This window comes from Tribolium madens, unplaced genomic scaffold, assembly GCF_015345945.1.
Source record: "Tribolium madens isolate multiple individuals breed KSU strain unplaced genomic scaffold, Tmad_KSU_1.1 Scaffold_96;HRSCAF=242;Tcas5.2_LG5, whole genome shotgun sequence".
Lineage (NCBI taxonomy): Eukaryota > Metazoa > Arthropoda > Insecta > Coleoptera > Tenebrionidae > Tribolium > Tribolium madens.
In genome coordinates this window covers 11,835,044-11,852,853 of record NW_025401068.1, presented here as the reverse complement: position 1 = coordinate 11,852,853, position 17,810 = coordinate 11,835,044, and the positions used below count along the sequence as shown (strand labels likewise).

General features: G+C 31.2%; 4 protein-coding genes across 4 annotated transcripts in view; 2 read left to right on the top strand and 2 right to left on the bottom strand.

The window, feature by feature from the left end:
• Positions 1-14,209, top strand: part of LOC123012993 (zinc finger protein 660-like) — a 42,549-nt gene extending 28,340 nt beyond the window's left edge. The window contains exons 4-7 of the mRNA XM_044411266.1: positions 3,881-4,233; positions 6,600-6,787; positions 10,622-10,789; positions 13,849-14,209. Of these exons, the coding sequence (XP_044267201.1) occupies positions 3,881-4,233; positions 6,600-6,787; positions 10,622-10,789; positions 13,849-14,063 (924 nt within the window). The 3' untranslated portion in view covers positions 14,064-14,209. The remainder of the gene's footprint in view (positions 1-3,880; positions 4,234-6,599; positions 6,788-10,621; positions 10,790-13,848) is intronic.
• On the bottom strand, positions 14,156-14,619 carry LOC123012995 (chymotrypsin-elastase inhibitor ixodidin-like). The gene is made up of 2 exons (XM_044411268.1): positions 14,467-14,619; positions 14,156-14,417 (listed from the first exon to the last, which is right to left on the bottom strand). The coding sequence occupies exons 1-2, from the start codon at positions 14,516-14,518 to the stop codon at positions 14,206-14,208; spliced, it is 264 nt and encodes an 87-aa protein (XP_044267203.1). The 5' UTR covers positions 14,519-14,619; the 3' UTR covers positions 14,156-14,205.
• Positions 14,620-15,031: 412 nt separating this feature from the next.
• Positions 15,032-16,755, top strand: LOC123012992 (glutamyl-tRNA(Gln) amidotransferase subunit A, mitochondrial). The gene is made up of 3 exons (XM_044411264.1): positions 15,032-15,194; positions 15,242-16,535; positions 16,585-16,755. Exons 1-3 carry the CDS (start codon positions 15,162-15,164, stop codon positions 16,734-16,736), a joined length of 1,479 nt encoding a protein of 492 aa, XP_044267199.1. The 5' UTR covers positions 15,032-15,161; the 3' UTR covers positions 16,737-16,755.
• On the bottom strand, positions 16,438-17,502 carry LOC123012994 (trafficking protein particle complex subunit 3). Its single transcript, XM_044411267.1, has 3 exons — positions 17,334-17,502; positions 16,871-17,281; positions 16,438-16,824 (listed from the first exon to the last, which is right to left on the bottom strand). Exons 1-3 carry the CDS (start codon positions 17,370-17,372, stop codon positions 16,738-16,740), a joined length of 537 nt encoding a protein of 178 aa, XP_044267202.1. The 5' UTR covers positions 17,373-17,502; the 3' UTR covers positions 16,438-16,737.
• Between the last annotated feature and the right edge of the window lie 308 nt (positions 17,503-17,810).

Genomic DNA, 17,810 nt, shown 5'->3' with positions numbered 1-17,810 from the left:
CAAAATATATCATATAAAAAAATAAAATCGACCTGTTCGAAGAGTTTTTAAAAAAAAACTAGCTCCACTAAAAATTTTGTTGGAAACAAAAAAATAAGCAAAAATCAGCTTATGATTACGAAAATTGCATTGTAAACAAAACCGTAAATTTTTTGTCGATACAAGATACAATTGAGCAAAAAGTCGTACTAAGATTAAACAAAAGTGTTTGTTGAAACAAAAATTTAAGCGAAAAAAATCGCATAAAGTAATACAAAATTGAGCAAAAAATTCCACTTCAACAAAAATTGCTGTTTATTGCCAGAACAAAATATTAAACATATGTATAATTACAAATAATTTGCTGCTTTTATGTTATAAATCTGCAAGCATTGTAGCTGTTTGTTGTAAAAATTAGTTGAAATTAATATTCACATAATTTTCACGCATATTTTTTTACGCTAAACAACTCGGTCAACTTTCTGTGGTTAACGAAAGCAATAATAATAACTATTATTCATTTACACACTGATTATATTTTGCTCGCTGCGTTATTGCGTGATCATGTTGCGCTTCGAAACTTGTGTCACACTGAAGAAATCATTAATCAACATCAATGGAAGAAATTTTAACTCAATGTTCAATAAAAAAATAAAACAAAATAAAATAAAAAGCACATCAAAATTTTATTAGAAAGTGTAGACATTCCGATCCTTAGTACTAGTAATACCAATTAAAGTTCAGCGAAACATTGCTAATATTGGACTACAGACATCCGTTTTACGATCTCACCGTTATATCTAAAGCTACTAACTGAAATAAATATTTGGTTACTCATCGAATTTAATAATACTAGTAAACGCTTTATAGTAATTTATGGAAAAAAATTGCTCCCTGTCTCTTTTTTTCAGTAGATCTGTTTGATTTACTACTCAAGCATTCGGAAAAAGTAGGATTATTACACACATATATGTCCGCAAGAATGTGCATTTGATTAAAGCAGAAATTTCTCTTTTTAACCACTTACAACTTATCGATTCAACATGATAGGTAGTGAGTGATCTTCAAAATCGATTCCTTCATCAACACAACGACTTAATTATTGCTCATTTCCCGAAACAATTCATAATGCCAACATGTTTATTATCCAAGTAAAGAAAAGTTGTTCATTATTTGTGAGTGATGTGTTTCTGAAACGAGTAAATAAAAAAATAAAAATGTTCCAATTTAGTTGCTGATTTCTTATTTTGTCAACCAAAACAATGAAAAATCGGTAACAAACGGTCGTAAAATATTTAAAAGTAGTAAAGTGAAATTATTGCATTTTTTCATGTGTCATTGTTGTTTTTAATTTAAATTTGATTAATTTAATTTAATTTAATCTAAAATACAGTTTCCTGCACACTATCCGACCTGAAATATAGTGAGTGAGTCAAGAGCCCCATATGAAAGAATTTTAAAGAAGAAAAAAAAGTTTTGTGGAATATTAATTTTTTCACCAATAAGATAAAAAAACCAACTGACCATTATTAAAAAACTAAGAGAAGAACCATACAGGCTGTTCCGTAGATCCTGTTCAATAAATATTTTCAAGATGACAGCACTTCCGGTTACACCGAAAATGAGTATCAAATTTGTTATTTTCAATAGAAAGTTATATTTTTTATTGCGTTTTTTGATTACTCAAGTAATTTTGAAAAAGTTTTTATCAGACTTCCCTATACCTAAATTTAGGTAACCGTTTTTGAAATATTTAGACTTTTTTGAAATTTTTTTAATTTGCATCTTCCTCTTCAAAAATCGATAACTCTACCATTTTTAATTATTTTAAAACCGTATTTGGGCATAAGAAAGAGAAAGGTGAGATCTTTTCTTTCATGTATTTATAATAGGAAAAATAAGTAACAATAAACCTCCAAAGTTTAAGGTTACGTTTAGGAAACTTCAAATACCCGTAACTGAATTTTTTCAAATAAAACTCCCCAATTTTTTCTTCACTACATGAAAGAGAATTTAATTCTGCATCGATCTGTATCAACATTCCCTGTACCTAAATTTAATGATTTCCAAGTTATTTTGACTTTTTTTACAATGGAACGAATTCATTATGGTAGTTTTCGAGAAATATTTCTCACTGAAAAAACGCCAAGTTTTTTTTCACAATTGTGTTATTCTTTTCGTAAATACAAATTAAATTTATTTAATATAAATTTGAATAACTTTGATATTCTACTTTTTTCTTATTTCTATTAAAGTATCTATGGCTAATGAATTTCTCATAATTTCAAATTTTTATTTTGTGTTACTATAACTTGAAAACCATCAAACATATGTATAGGGAATGTTAATGCAGATCGAAGAAGAACTAATTCTTCTACATTTAGTGAAGATAAAATTGGGATGTTTCATTTAGAAAAATTGAGTTAAGTGAATTTGAAGTTTCCTAAACCTTACATTTTGGCGGTTTGTTAATTATTTTTCCAGTTATGAATACACCAAAGGAAAAATCTAACCTTTCTCTCTCATACACCCAAATACGGTTTCAACATAATAAAAAATGGTACAGTTATCGATTTTTGAATAGAAAGATTCAAATCCAAAAAAATTGAAAAAGGTCTAAATACAGGGTGCCCATTTTATTCGTTGGAGCAAAAATAGGCAACATATTATACATTTCAGATAATCATAGTCGGTGCTTGGATATCAAAAATTTCAAAAAAAATTAAATTCAAATACAAATGTATAATAACGGCAAGAAATTAACAAATTATTGTATTATTAGTTGTTTATTTATGAAATTTTAGGGAGAACAGATAAAATAGGCACCCTGTGTTTCGAAAACGGTTAAACTTGAGTATAGGAAAGGCTAATAAAAACTCTCTAAAAATCACTTGAGTAATCCAAAAACGCAATAAAAAACATAGCTTTCTATTTAAAATAACGAAGTTGATATCATCAAGAAATACCGCCATTTTGAAAATATTTTCATTGAGCAGAACCCAACCGATTATGACTATAATTTTTTTTTAGACAAATATCATTGTTAGAACTCCCAATATTTCTAATGCTGGTATAGCCGGAACAGCCTGTATAAGAGAAATATTTTTCTTGTGTTTCTCAAGTAAAATATTCATTAACCCAAAAAATACTAATCAGTAAAAAAGCTAACTGTAAAACCGTAGTGACCGATTTAATGAAGTAATTGATTGATTTGGAAATAATCTAATGAATTATGCTAAAGAATTCTGCTCTAGAGAAAGAAAACAAGTAATTCTTTTTTTCTAATTAATAGACTTAATTTCGGTGAAATATTGCCGAGTCATTATGTTGCGGTAACAGCCCAAATTAATAATGTTTTGAAGAACTGTTAAGTCCTGCCGGTCACTTTTCAATTAAAAATACCGGCAACGATAATAATAGACAAGACTTAGGAAGATTAAACAAAGTCAATATTTGCTTTTTTCGGTATTTCACACACTGAAATTACTTGTTATTACCTCTATTTTAGTACCGTTGACAATTGTGATGTAATAATGATGATTTGATTATTTGTGAGATAGTTCCATTGATTTTATTTCGTTTTTCTGGTTTTTAGTTTCGTTGCAAGTGCATCTCATCAAAGTATAGATAAAGCTGTAATTACCAAGAATCGCCGTGTGCAGATATAAACTGGTAATTACAAAAAAAGCGAGTTGTTCGTGTTATTAACTCGAACTAACCTATTAATATTAATAATGTTTTAAACTTTATTACAAGAGTTTTCTCGAACTATGTTTCGATTTGGTGAAAAACTTAGCTCGTGACTCGTCCCTCTCGTGTGTGGGCAGAGTAGAGACATAAATTTATTCCAAGTTCCAAAGCCGAGATCCTGGTATCATTATTTTCTTTGATTTATTTGCAGAGTGTTCATCAAAAACGTAATAGAGTAGAAGAAAGCGATCCAAATAACAACAATTCGCAACACAAGAAAAACAACACCAACAATGCATTATCATCAAACTCAAATTCTTCCACAGAATTGGACTTATCTACCTCATTAAATCAATTAGTCTTTGAGCAAAAACTCATACCTCAATTAAATGATTCGTTAGCGGTTGAAAATGACAAGTGTGTTAACACGAAAAATAGAACACTTTGCACTAGGAAAGAAGAAGAAACAGAGGAGAAAAATACATGTCATGAAAAACAAAAACCTTTCAAGTGTGAAGACTGCAAGAAGACTTTTAGTCAGTTGCGGAATTACAAGTACCATCGGTAAGTAACGCCACTTTGTTTGTTTATTTTCATAATTTAGCAAAGAAAAACAAAAAAATATCAAATTCCCGCAGTTTTTAATAGCAAATTCGGTGTTTTAATAATAAAGTCAAAAAATGTTTTGTCGCCAAAATGATCATTTCCGTGCCTAGACCCAAAAAGATTTAATATTATTACAATAAATTGAAACAAAAATGAGTGCTTTAATGTCTATTAAAGTAAGTGTTTTAAGATTTAGATTTATCATTTTAAATTATTATTGCAGAGATAGCAGAGATAAAATAAAATTTGTTTTTTTTGTCAAAGAAATTGTAAATAAAAAATTGTGTTTTAATAGCAACAAATAGTTCTTTAATGACAGTTTTAGTTAGGACTGTGAACAGAAAAGTAAAAGTTGCATTATAAAATAAGTGATTTAAAGTCCATTATTTTGCACACAACTTTAATTTTTTAATAAAAAAACATACAAAGTTAAAAAATATTTAAACTGTAGTTTTAAAATGTGAAATGCGTGTTTTGATAATAACTATTACTTACAGCACCCAAATGAGTGAAGTGTTTTAAGATTTAGATTTATGATATTGCAAAGATATAGTCAAAAATTTCTTTTGTCAAAAAAAATTATAAACAGAAATGAGTTTTGGGATAGTTATTTCGGTACCCAAAACAGTAGTTTAATGACAATTGTAGCTTTGACTATAAAGAGAAAAGTAAAAGTTGTATTTTAAAATGAGTGATTTAAATCCATTATTTCAACACTCAATTCATTTTTTTTAATAAAAATTACTGGAGATGAGTGTTTTAATAACTATTAGAGCACCCAAACGAGTGTTTTAATAACCGTTTCAAGAATCCGATTTATGCTTTTATTTGTACCGTGAGAATGGAAAATGGTCATGGAATGGAAAACGTTTGTCGTTTCTTATATCATCCTTTTGAAATAATTGTGTCAATGTTGGATCACTGACAGCGTCGACACAATTATTTTAAAATCCATGACCACCCCTGACCAAGATAATTTTTCATTTCATGGTATTATTATTCCAGAAATAAAGTTAAATATAAAAGTAAAAGTGAGTTTATGTGGCAAAACTAAACGTTTATTTTGAGAAACGTAGGGAAGCAAATAATTCAGCTGATGAGGATTAAAATTTTCGAATGTGTTTATTAATTTAACTAGTGCAGTTAGTAATGAAAAATGTCAAACGCTAATGATCTATAATGTACCTCTCCTGAAATTGCTGAAGCAGCGAAAGAAACAACATGTAAATGTCAATAATATCATGGTAAAAGTAAAATCGCTTAGGCGTAAAAATAAACTTTTTACTCCATGGCTGAAAGGTGCCAGAACTCACGCCCCAGAGAAAAAATTTAAATAAGGTAAGATACCACGAACTTGGAAAAAATGTTTAAAAAAAATCTGTCAAATATTTTTGACATTTGACATTTTTTTATGTCTATTTAATGATACTGATGATCTTGTATATGTTTGTTACAATTATTTAGTAAAGGTAGAAAAATTTTGCCAATAAAAGCCACAAATAACATTAAACAGAGTTACAACTTAGGATATAGCTTTCTTGTTTCCTCTTTTAATAGCCTATAGCAAAAAAACTTGGAAAATTATTTTTCCAACAGAAATAAATAGAATCAAAGTGCAAAATTTAAACCCTCATAACTTCGAAATTTTTATAGATACAATTTTTTTAACATTTTTTTCCATCTTACCTTATATGGCGTTTTTCTCTGGGGCGCGAGTTCTAGCGCACCCTGTATAATCAAAAATGAGTTTTTTAGTGGCCGTTTCAGTGCTTTAGTAGCAGTTTTAGTCATTTCTTTAGACTCATTGCAAAAAACTTGTATTATAAACTGGAGTGTCTAGTTCAGCACTCAGAAGGTTAAAATAAGTGTTTTAACTAAAATTACCAGACATAGAAAGGCAAAATGAGTATTTTAATAACCATTATATGTTTTTATAGCCGTTTTAAAAGTCATATTTATGCTTTATTACTACAGAAATAAATACCGTGCGATCAAAAAAATAAATAAATTAGAGCAGGCGGTGATTAAAGTTCTTCAGATGGCAATCCTGATTTTTGACATCAAATGTCAGCGAAAACTTTGACAATTGTGCTTTTTATTCATTTTTTAAGTGAAATAATGTTCACTTTAGAGCAGAAATTGTTTATTGCTGTACAAGACGAAAACGGTGAACGGTCATTTTCGTGTTAAAATTTCCAGCCCAGATTCCCAGCCAACGTGTTGCCAACTGTAGAGCATTAATCGTCGCCTACTCTATTTTTTTTTTTTTTTGATGGCACGGTACTTTAAAGTGGGATTTTTTCATCAAAAACTCGATTTTGCAGATCTGTACATGAAGGAACGAAAGAGTTTGCAGCCAAATGTCCCGAATGTGGTAAAAACTTCAATGATCGAGGATATTTAAGCAGTCATATGAAGATACACCGTGACCGGAAAGAATATGCTTGTCCACACTGTCCAAAAAGGTTCAATCAAAGAGTGGCTTACAACATGCATCTACGAATTCACACAGGTAATTTTTTGCTTTGTGTATACAGGATGCGCCAGAACTCGCTGTTTAAAAAAATCTATCTGTCAAAAAAATTTGACATTTATTTTTTGACATTTGACATTTTTTTTATGTCTATTTAATGATACTGAATACAGGGTTATTCATAAATATAAAGCAATATTTGAACCTCAAAAATGACCTATAAAATGATGTTAATTGAAATAATAACTCGTGTCCTATAAGAATTTTACAGCCCTCGGAAAGTGGGTATGGAAATTTGATTTTTTTGTAATAACTTTGGAACTATTTGACCAAATATTATAAAATTTAGAACATTTCCCTGTGACAACATACCCTTTAAACTGGTAATCACGAAAACCGGATACATCCACTCAATTTCCGGTTCCAGCAGTTGCAGGTCACATTTTCTGGGTTTTTCCATTTTTTTTTGCTCTCTTAACACCAATTTTTTATTGCCCAAATCGATAGAGTAATGAATTTCGATTAATAAACGCATTTAATATCCCTAAAATGGACCGTTTCAAAGATATTTTAATTTAAACTGAGGACTGCACAACGCTGAAACCAAAAAGTAGGGATTTTGAATGGATGATATCCACGGTAACAAGTGACCATGGTCTCACTAATCGCTGTCAGGCATCTGTCAACTTTGACATTGGACGATTATTAGACAATTAATCGAAAATATTTAATAAAAGAGTTTACCTCAGATTCCAAACATAACTTAGAATAAATCCAAATGGATCTCGTAGCATTTAATTCAAAAAAATTCACAAAAATTTATTGTCAAAGTTAACAGATGCCTGGCAGGGATTTATGTGACCATGGTCATTGGTTGCCGTGGATACCATTTATTCAAAATCCCTATTTTTTGATTTCAGCGTTGTGTAGTCCTCAGTTTAAATTAAAATATCTTTGAAACGGTCCATTTTAGGGGTATTAAATGCGTTTATTAATCGAAATTCATTACTCTATCGATTTGGGCAATAAAAAATTGGTGTTAAGAGAGCAAAAAAATGAAAAAACACAGAAAATGTGAACTGCAACTGCTGAAACCGGAAATTGAATGGATGTATCCGGTTTTCGTGATTACCAGTTTAAAGGGTATGTTGTCACATGGAAATGTTCCAAATTTTATAATATTTGGTCAAATAGTTCCAAAGTTATTACAAAAAAATCAAATTTCCATACCCACATTCCGAGGGCTGTAAAATTCTTATCAGTAGAGATAGGACACGAGTTATTATTTAAATTAACATCATTTTATAGGTCATTTTTGAGGTTCAAATATTGCTTCATATTTATGAATAACCCTGTATGATCTTGTATATGTTTTTTTATAATTATTTAGTAAAGGGACAAAAATTTTGCTAATGAAAGCCACAAATAATATTGAACAGAGTTCCAATTTAGGATACAGCTTCCTTGTGTCCTCTTTTAATAGCCTATAACAAAAAAACTTGAAAATTATTTTTCCAACAGAAATAAATAGAGTCAAAGTGCAATATTTAAACCCTCATAACTTCGAAATTTTTATAGATAAAATTTTTTTAACATTTTTTCCATGTTCCTGGTATCTTGCCTTATATGGCATTTTTCTTTGGGGCGCGAGTTCTGGCGCACTCTGTATTAACAACAAATTTAAGACACTCGAGTTTCTCTGTAATTATCCAGCAGGTATAAATAAGTCACGTCAAAGCGTCATCTAGACAAAATAAAGGAATAGCAATTACGTAGAATGAAAATTACAACTTTGCACATCGTATTTTACAGCTTCAGTCTAAACAATGCTTCCATACATGAAGATATTATAATTGATAAACAAATAAGTCTGTCGGCAAGTCTTGCGGTGTTTAGCAATTAATTTAAAGATTGAACGCTAAAATGAATATTTTTCTTCAGCATAGAAAGTCCGCATTCCCGGTAAACGTGACCGCAGGTGTGCGGAAAGCTCATCATAAATCTAAATTCCTTATTGTTATTTGTAACTAGTAATTTCATTGTTGTTTGTGACTCTCCTTTTTAAATATTAAGGGGAACTCGACTGTTTGGAGATATAGGGAAAATCAATGTTAAATCTGCCCTCAAATAACTCAAAAACGCATCAATTAATTAATTTCTGTTTTCACTATGTGAAAGAGTATATTTTTCTACATGAGATAAAAGAGACAAATTGTCAATTTTTGTTTTTTTAATAGACTTTTGAATTTTCATTATAATGAAAATGTGTTTAAGTAATTTATTTCTTTCTTTTTAATTTCATTTTTTAATTACCACTTAAAAAACATAATTTTGTAATTTTTATGTGTAATAACTTTTATTTTTTTCACGATACAGGTGCGCCAGAACTCGCGCCCCAGAAAAAAATGCCGTATAAAGTAAGATACCAGGAACATGGAAAAAATATTTTAAAAAAATATCTATAAAAATTTCAAAGTTATGAGAGTTTAAATTTTGCACTTTAACTCTATTTATTTCTGTTGGAAAAATAATTTTTCAAGTTTTTTTGCTGCAGGCTATTATAACAAGACCCAGGGAAGCTTTATTATAAATTGCAACTCTGTTCAATGTTATTTGTGGCTTTTATTGGCAAAATTTTTGTACTTTTACTAAATAATTGTAAAAAAAACATATACAAGATCATCAGTACCATTAAATAGACAAAAAAATGTCAAATGTCAAAAAATAAATGTCAAAATTTCTTGTCAGATAGAATTTTTTAAACATTTTTTCCGTGTTTCTTTCTGGTATCTTATCTTACTTGAAATTTTTCTCTGGGGCGCGAGTTCTGGTCAAACATGCACGATTTTAGTTGTTTTAATCAGTTAGGTACTTGTAAAGAAAATATAAACCAGTAATTTGTTGTATCCTTGTTTTTATAATTAAGAAAAATGTAAAAACTTATGCACGATTCTGTGGGTAATTCCTATAGTATTCCACAAATGTGTATAATAAAGGGGTATCAGCACTACCTACTATAACAAAGACAATTATTTATTGGTAAAAAAAAGTTTTTATTTTATCTTTTGGCATGATATACGAAAGAATTTTGAAGGATGAATAATTTTTTTATACAAAGATGTTCATTTTATTGTTAATATTATTAATAATAATAATAATAATAAAGGTCTTTATTAATAAATTAAAAGTAATACAAAGATGCGGAGGCGAAGTCTAGCTTGAAGCTATTCAACTTAATCTCAAAAGAAAATTGATAGAAAAAAAAACAATTATAACATAAAAATAAAAATAATTATTATAAACAATATAAAATTTAAATAAAAATAAATTCGAAAGTTAATAATAAAAGTGAATTAAGAAATCATTGCCAGTCTCTCAAAAACAAAAAGAAAAAACAAAAAAGAACTAAGAAAAAATGAAAAAAAAAATTGAACAGAAATAAATTCTTTTGCATTTATTTTTACCATCAGTTATCCAACTCAGTTGAACAAAGTTAATTATTCAAAAGCAAGTTCTTAATTTAAACACTGAATTTCTAGAATTAAAGATTTCGATGTATTTGTTATATGTATGTTCTAATTACGTTATAAGTGCGGTACGAATTATTATTAAAATGTTTCACGTTGTATGTAATAAGTAATAAGAGTACCTACATTCTTTTTAAATGTGAAACAATAGGTTATTGTTATTACTTATTATTATAAACATTTTATTTTAATTCGTGCTATCTGGATTTTTTTCCATCCCAAGTGCTGACTGCCGTTCAAAATTATTTTTCGGTTTTGCTTTTGCTTCACATCACCCACAGTCCCAGAATTTACAGTTATCTTTTGGTCGAAATCCCCTTAACAAAACCGGTGCTCTTTTTTGTAGGAATAAAGCCACACGAATGCCCCACATGTGGTAAAAGCTTCTCGAGAAAAATGTTGTTGAAGCAACACCAACGTGTTCATACGGGAGAAAGACCGTATTCTTGTCCGGAATGTGGAAAAACTTTCGCAGATCGATCTAATATGAGCTTACATGCCAGGCTACATACAGGTATGTATGAAATCACTTATTCTCACACATTCATTATTAAAAAGATGCGTAAAAGTTTTGCTTTTTCTGAAACGGAATCATTAAGTAAAAGGTGCTGTTTTATGACATTTTAGCAAGTCTAGAACTCATAAAATTCTCTAATTACTTGTTTACCAAGAATTTTACAGTTTTGTTAAAATCACACGTTAATGTAGTGACACGAGCTCTTTAATTTTTGTCAAAAAAGTCGAAGAACAAATAAGTACTCGTCCTAGTGCAGTTTCTAACTTCCGAGAACTGTTATTATTTTGAAAATTTTTCGGTTTTAAAAGAATTTTTTTTTATAGGATTGAAAATTTGACATAAAAAAGTCTAAAACCGGCACTAAAGTAGTTTATTACACCAGTTTTCTGTATATTTTTCTTTATTTTTCTGTTTCGTGATTTTCTATGGTCGCTAGTTATTTTTCGGTTTATGAAAGTTTGAACAAATTTTGTCCAAATTTGCAATTTCGGAAAGAAATCTAATATGCACCTCGGCACTAAAGTCATTTCTTATTAGTCATTCGTACTTAATAAAAAATAAGACTTAGTGCCTTAATACATAAATAACTATCACATTGTGGTTTTATTTATTTGACAACTATATGTCACTTTGACCTTTGACAATTAATATATTAATTAAATAATGATAGTTCTTGTTAAAAATTACTTTGTTTCTTATCTTTAAGCAGTCTCTTTGGGTTGTTATTTAGTAAAATTATGTTTTCCACAAATATTTTTGTTATTTAACATGCGTAAACTCAAAAAACAAGAAAAAAATGAACTTTTCTTTCTACTGAGTAGAATAATGAAGTTTTAATTACAGATTTGTTCGTTTCAAATTAAACAATAAATGTTTTTCCTATGCAGTTTTGGTGTAAAATCAAAGATATTTTTTTTCCTCTTTTAAACTCAATCCGGGGACATACTGTATATTGCTGCTAAGGCCATCAAAAAGTTGTGATATTTTTTCAGACTTTCTGAACTACGATTTATTTTTTTATTTAGTATAGTTCAACCTAGCGTAATCACGTAACGCATAAAGGAGTTCATGCAAATATAACCTAAATTACCACAAACCTATGAAGAATCTAAAAAATCTTTCTTAATTTTCTTTACAATAACGTTGGAACTTAAGAACGTAGACGTAAGAATTTTTTTTCATTTCCAAATTTAAAATTAATCGCGAATTAAAATTGTAATCAAATATACTATGAACTGGCCTTTATTGTTTAACGTAATAACGCAGAATAAAAACGTAATTATTATAAAAAAAAATTAATAACGTATATAGGGAAACATGAAAACTTAAACGTAAACGAAAGAACGTGAAATGCTGATGATAACATGTCGGCACATTTTAGATAAAACCTAAAAAGACTCGAACGTACATACAAAAATAAGCAAAACCTATAAGAATTTAAGGACTTATCTAATTAAACTAAAAAACGAAAAAATTCAAAACGTAAAAGTATAAGAGAAAAAGATAAATTATATAGTAGATTACATCATAAGAGTAGCAGTGAGACATTATATTCTTAATGAAATATACTATTTTATCTTCAAGCGGATCGCAAAGAAACGAGAATTTTTACTTTTTAGGGTTAAATGGACATTGGCCATCTTGCTAATTCTGATTTTGATATCTGTCATCCATGCACATGGGCGACTCGTGTTACACCACAGTGGCGTCGGTTAAATATTGAGTAATAACACAGATTATACAGATATGACAGCTACAGCAAAATCGCGAAATGGATGTTACCCCCACTTGGCCACCCGGCCCTCTCAACGGTCTTCGGATACCGCCAAATTCAAATGTACTTTACGTATTGAAAATAATCTTTCGTAAAGCAAACAACAAAAATTTACGTTATTAATGTTTTCATTTTGCATCACTTTATTCCAACTTCCAAAATAACACTAACTTTCCACCCGGCAAACCTTATTTATATGCATCAATCATTATAACCTCAAAAACTTGTCATGTGTTGTTATGTCAAAATGCAAACTGCCAAATAACTTAGTTACTTTATTTGTGTTGGTTGGTGCCCATGTTGGTACTTTCAACACTGCCAACCTAAAAACGGCCCTCTCAACGGTCGTTTTGGAGGCATGGAAGGGGTAAATCTGATACTCACAAATGAACAATCTTATATTTCACTTTTTCATAAAATTCACAACATTTATATGGAAACTAATTGTTGTAATATGTTTGTTGAAATACGTAGAACACAACTGCTATGATTTTTTGTGACTCTTGGCAAAAAGTACTGTGAAAAAACAGTTTATCTATTTTGGCGACAAAAAGTTGTCATATCTGTATAATCAGTGGTAATAATTTTGTTATTTTGCTTATTTAATAAAGATTATTTAATTATTAAATCATTCGTGTAATTATTGATGAGGAAAATGCTTCAAATGACCTCTTCTTTGACTCGGTCGAGCCGCCCTTGTGGACATTCAACTCCACTCACAAAAAAGCCACTTAAACCGTTTCTATAAACAATACAATACAAAGGCGCTATTTTCGACTGTTACATAAAAAAGAAAATTTTTGTCAGTATCAGAAATCTCTTCTTTTGTTAAATTTTGCATCATTTTTAAACGTTGTAATCTAACACTCGAGTTTTAATGCCTTCTTGAAATCGTGAATGTAGCATTATTATCATGATCATTAAATATGCAATTCAATTGCACCTAATCCGCTCATCCTCCAATTTAATATCAATAAAACGGAGTCCCGCCTGCCTTTTGAGTTCAAAGTATCCATGAAAAAGCATTTATTCTCCTCCTCTTTACTTGTTACGTTCCAATATTATATTTTACGCATTTTTTGTTACAATGGTCTGTATTTACAGTCGCTTAACTGTAATGAAACGCCACACACCTTGGCGTAAAAGTAATTATCCGCTTGATTTTCCTGACTCATGCTTCGATGACAGCGATGTCTTTCAAGCATCACATTTTAATTGGAAAAATAAGAGAAAAAAAGGACACATATCGATAGTGATCATAAATCGTTGTTTTTTTTTTCAGGCGTGAAACCCTACTCGTGCAATTTATGTTCCAAGAGTTTCACGAAGAAACATCACCTGAAAACACACATGAATTTCCACACTGGACTGAAACCGTATACTTGTCAGAAATGCGGATTGGCGTTCTCGCAAAGCAGCAACATGAGGACTCATTACAAGAAGTGCGTTTTGAAGAGCAACGGGGGGCCCTCGTCGGCCGATGCCGACAGCAATTGATGCGAATTCTCTCCAATTTTAGTGTAATTGAAAACTGTGATACTTAGAGTAATCGGTTAAAAAATATATCCAATTTTTGTATACGTTATTTATGATGTATTTATGAATTATTTATTTATGAATAATAAAACATTTAAGTTTTTCAACCAATAATTTCATTGCATTGTGCCTCCGTGACACATCCTCCACTTCTCTCGTCTCTGAAGAGCCCTTTTTTGCAATAGCATCCTTCAACGCATTGCAAAGTGCAAGGTCTTACTTCCGGTTGAGTGCATGTTACTGGACAAGCAGTACCGCAAAGTCTATACTCTTCACCTTCTCCTGAACAATCAAATTCAGTTTCACTCCCTAGAACTTAAAAAACAACTTAACTTTTCCAAATATTGAAATATTTATTAATTACCTGCAACAATTGCAACAAAAGCCAACAAAATAAAACTTGAACCAAACATCATTATGATTTAGGAGTTTTCTGTACAATACGACAAAGTTAAACACTTTTATAGTAACTATAATTATTATTAATCAGTGAAATTGGTATTTTACATAAATTTAAATTGATAATTGAAAAATTGAGATAAAATGAAAAGTATCCAACAATTATGTACAATTAACCCAAATCAAAATAGATATGTGTCAGGACCGGGCCCCACATTATAATTAGTTATAGATAAGTAAAAAGTAATCACTTGAGCAGTGGCCAAAAAAATTATTTCTTAAATTTGGCGCGACGTCATTAATGTCAACTTTTTACTTAATTAAGGCCGTTTTACAAGGCTGACATCACTATATTATTCATACAATGAAAATTTTCAATTTTTGTTTAATTAAATAAACGAGATTTTAGAAATAAATCTACTGTTTGTTAAGCTGTATTATGATCAATAAATGATAGTTAATATTAGAATAAAAACTGAGATTACATCATGACATTTTCATGTAAACCGGCCTTTATGCATTTACGTTTTTGTAGGTTATGTTTGTTGTACCCATGTTCTCTTTTTATTGCTATTTATTTAATAAAAATACAGTGTCATAACGAAGTACTGTTCAAAAATAGCAACCAGGATAAAGAGAATTCCGCCTGGAGCGTTCCAAATGGATAAAGTCCTTAATTCTAATATAAAAACGGTACCAAAAATCGCTGAAAATTCCTCACACTCAGATGTATTTTCCAGGCGTTTCATTTATTAAACGAGGGTAAAATAGCCGCAACAGACCTCATAAAAGCCTCAATAGAAAAAGCAAAAAAACTAAACAAATACAACGCTTTTATAACCCTAACTGACAATGAGGCAAAAAAGCAGTCGCAAGAATCTGTCTCGCGTTACGAAACGAAGAAACCTTTGTCTCAGCTAGACGGCATACCAATTGCTATTAAAGACAATTTCTGTACTGGTAACATTAGAACAACATGTGGTTCCGAAATGTTGAAAAATTTCACCCCAACTTACAACGCCACTGTTTATGAGAGATTACTGAACTCTGGTTGTGTTCTCATTGGGAAAACAAACTTGGACCAGTTTGCCATGGGGTCAGGGACTGTGGACTCAATTTTCGGGCCTACGAAAAACCATTGGGGGTTTAAAAAAGACAAGTTTCATATTTCTGGGGGCAGTAGTGGAGGAAGTGCGGTTTCAGTGGCAACAGGGACGTGTTTTGCAGCTATTGGGTCGGACACAGGCGGGTCTACACGAAACCCAGCCTCATATTGCGGCCTAGTGGGGCTCAAACCCACCTATGGGCTGGTCTCAAGACATGGGTTGATCCCTCTAGTCAACTCCATGGACGTGCCAGGGATTCTGACCAGATATGTAGACGATTGTGTCGCAATTTTGAACAGTGTCGCCGGTTTTGATCCCAAAGACTCAACTTCCCTCACAAAACCTTACAAAAGCATCAAGTTACCACCGGCGAGCAAATTGAGTATAAAAAACTTGAAAGTTGGGATTCCTCGTGAATACCATTGCGAGCATTTAAATGGCGAAATTTTGCAAACTTGGGACGAAATTGCGAAGTTTTTGCACGAAAATGGGGCAAGTGTTGTGCAAGTCTCAATGCTCCATACCGAGTACAGCATTGTGTGCTATTCAATACTAAACCAATGTGAAGTTGCCAGCAATATGGCCAGATTCGACGGCATTGAATTCGGTTTCCGGGCTAGAGAAAACTCATCAACAGAAAAATTGTTTGCAACTAGTCGAAGTTTGGGCTTTAACGACGTCGTCAGAAACAGAATTTTAACCGGAAATTATTTCCTACTCTCTAGAAACTATGAAAAATATTTTAATCAAGCCCTGAAAGTCCGACGATTGATATTGCAAGATTTTGACAATGTTTGGGAACAAGTTCAGGTGTTATTAACACCAACAACACTAACTACAGCTCCTTTATACAACGATTTTGTACAAAAAACGAACAGAGAACAGTGTGCTTTGCAGGATTATTGTACACAACCGGCGAACATGGCCGGTAATTAAAATATTTTTGTACGAAATAATTATTAATTGTTATTTTTCAGGAATTCCTGCAGTTACAATCCCTATCAAATTATCAAGTAACGGAATGCCGATCAGTTTACAACTTATGGGGCGAAACTTGAGCGAAAATGTGCTCCTAGCAGTAGCAAAATTTATAGAAAACGCGGTACAATTCAAACATGAGACAATATAATTTAATCTTCCCCTGCCGGCATCGCGTCTTCTAATCTCCTGATGAATTTAACCCTGATTTCCGTGTTTTGATCCCCTTTCAACTGGTCCTGCAAAAAAATTATTATTGGTGTTATTAACAAACAAATTATTTACTTGAACAATCCAGCTCTGCACATCCAACTGGACCATCTCCAGAGCCCCCCTGATGACCCCACAAATCACGTTGCAGTACTTCAAACTCTTCAATTCATCAGGGAGTTCTACCAAATCCGTCATGGGGTTAGTGTCCAAAATGAAGGAAAATTCGTCGCCAGCTGCACTCCAATTAGCCACATTTGGTTGTACCCCCAAATACATGCGAAAAGCGCTCTGGATCTTGTCCGCCGTGTCTTTCAGGTCCAAACAACGGCCGGTTCCTGTTTTGGCAAGGAAATCCTCAATCAGTCTCACGCCCATGTTGTAACCTAACCGCTCCAACTGCTTACTCACATCGTCGGTGTTGTCCAAGTCTTTTATCATTTGGGTCACCAAAGCGCCATAGGTTAGAGTGACCAATTCGGAATTCTGAAAGCTTTTTCATCAAGTTTTTTTTCATTGGAAGTTGGGGTTAACGTACCACTTTTTTCGTGTCGAAGCGGGTCGAAGCGCGGGACATGTTGGCAACTAACAGGTTTAGAGGCGATTGTTAGATATTTTGTTGTTTTTTACGATTCACAATAATATTTTTATTATTAATTGGAAAAAAGATATGACACTAGTGACAAAATGTAATACTTAAAAAATAAAAAACCCTAACAGGCGGTGGTCTTGTATCAGTTTATTCTACGCTGCTGGGCAGTAAAACTTCGAATGACCTCGGCAACTTCAACAAATGATGATGAAATAAATATTGAACTATCTTTAAATGGTCACAATTTTTATTTAAGTTTTGGCGTTCTCAGAGCCACAACAATTGACGTAACTCGAACCACCATCTTCTTTGGACAGTGTGCCAGAGGGAATAAAAAAAGGGTAAGTTTCCTTTTTTATAAAAACATTATTGTTTGTAAAGTAAACGTTTGCTTAGCACACTTATGTGCGGCTTTTTACATCC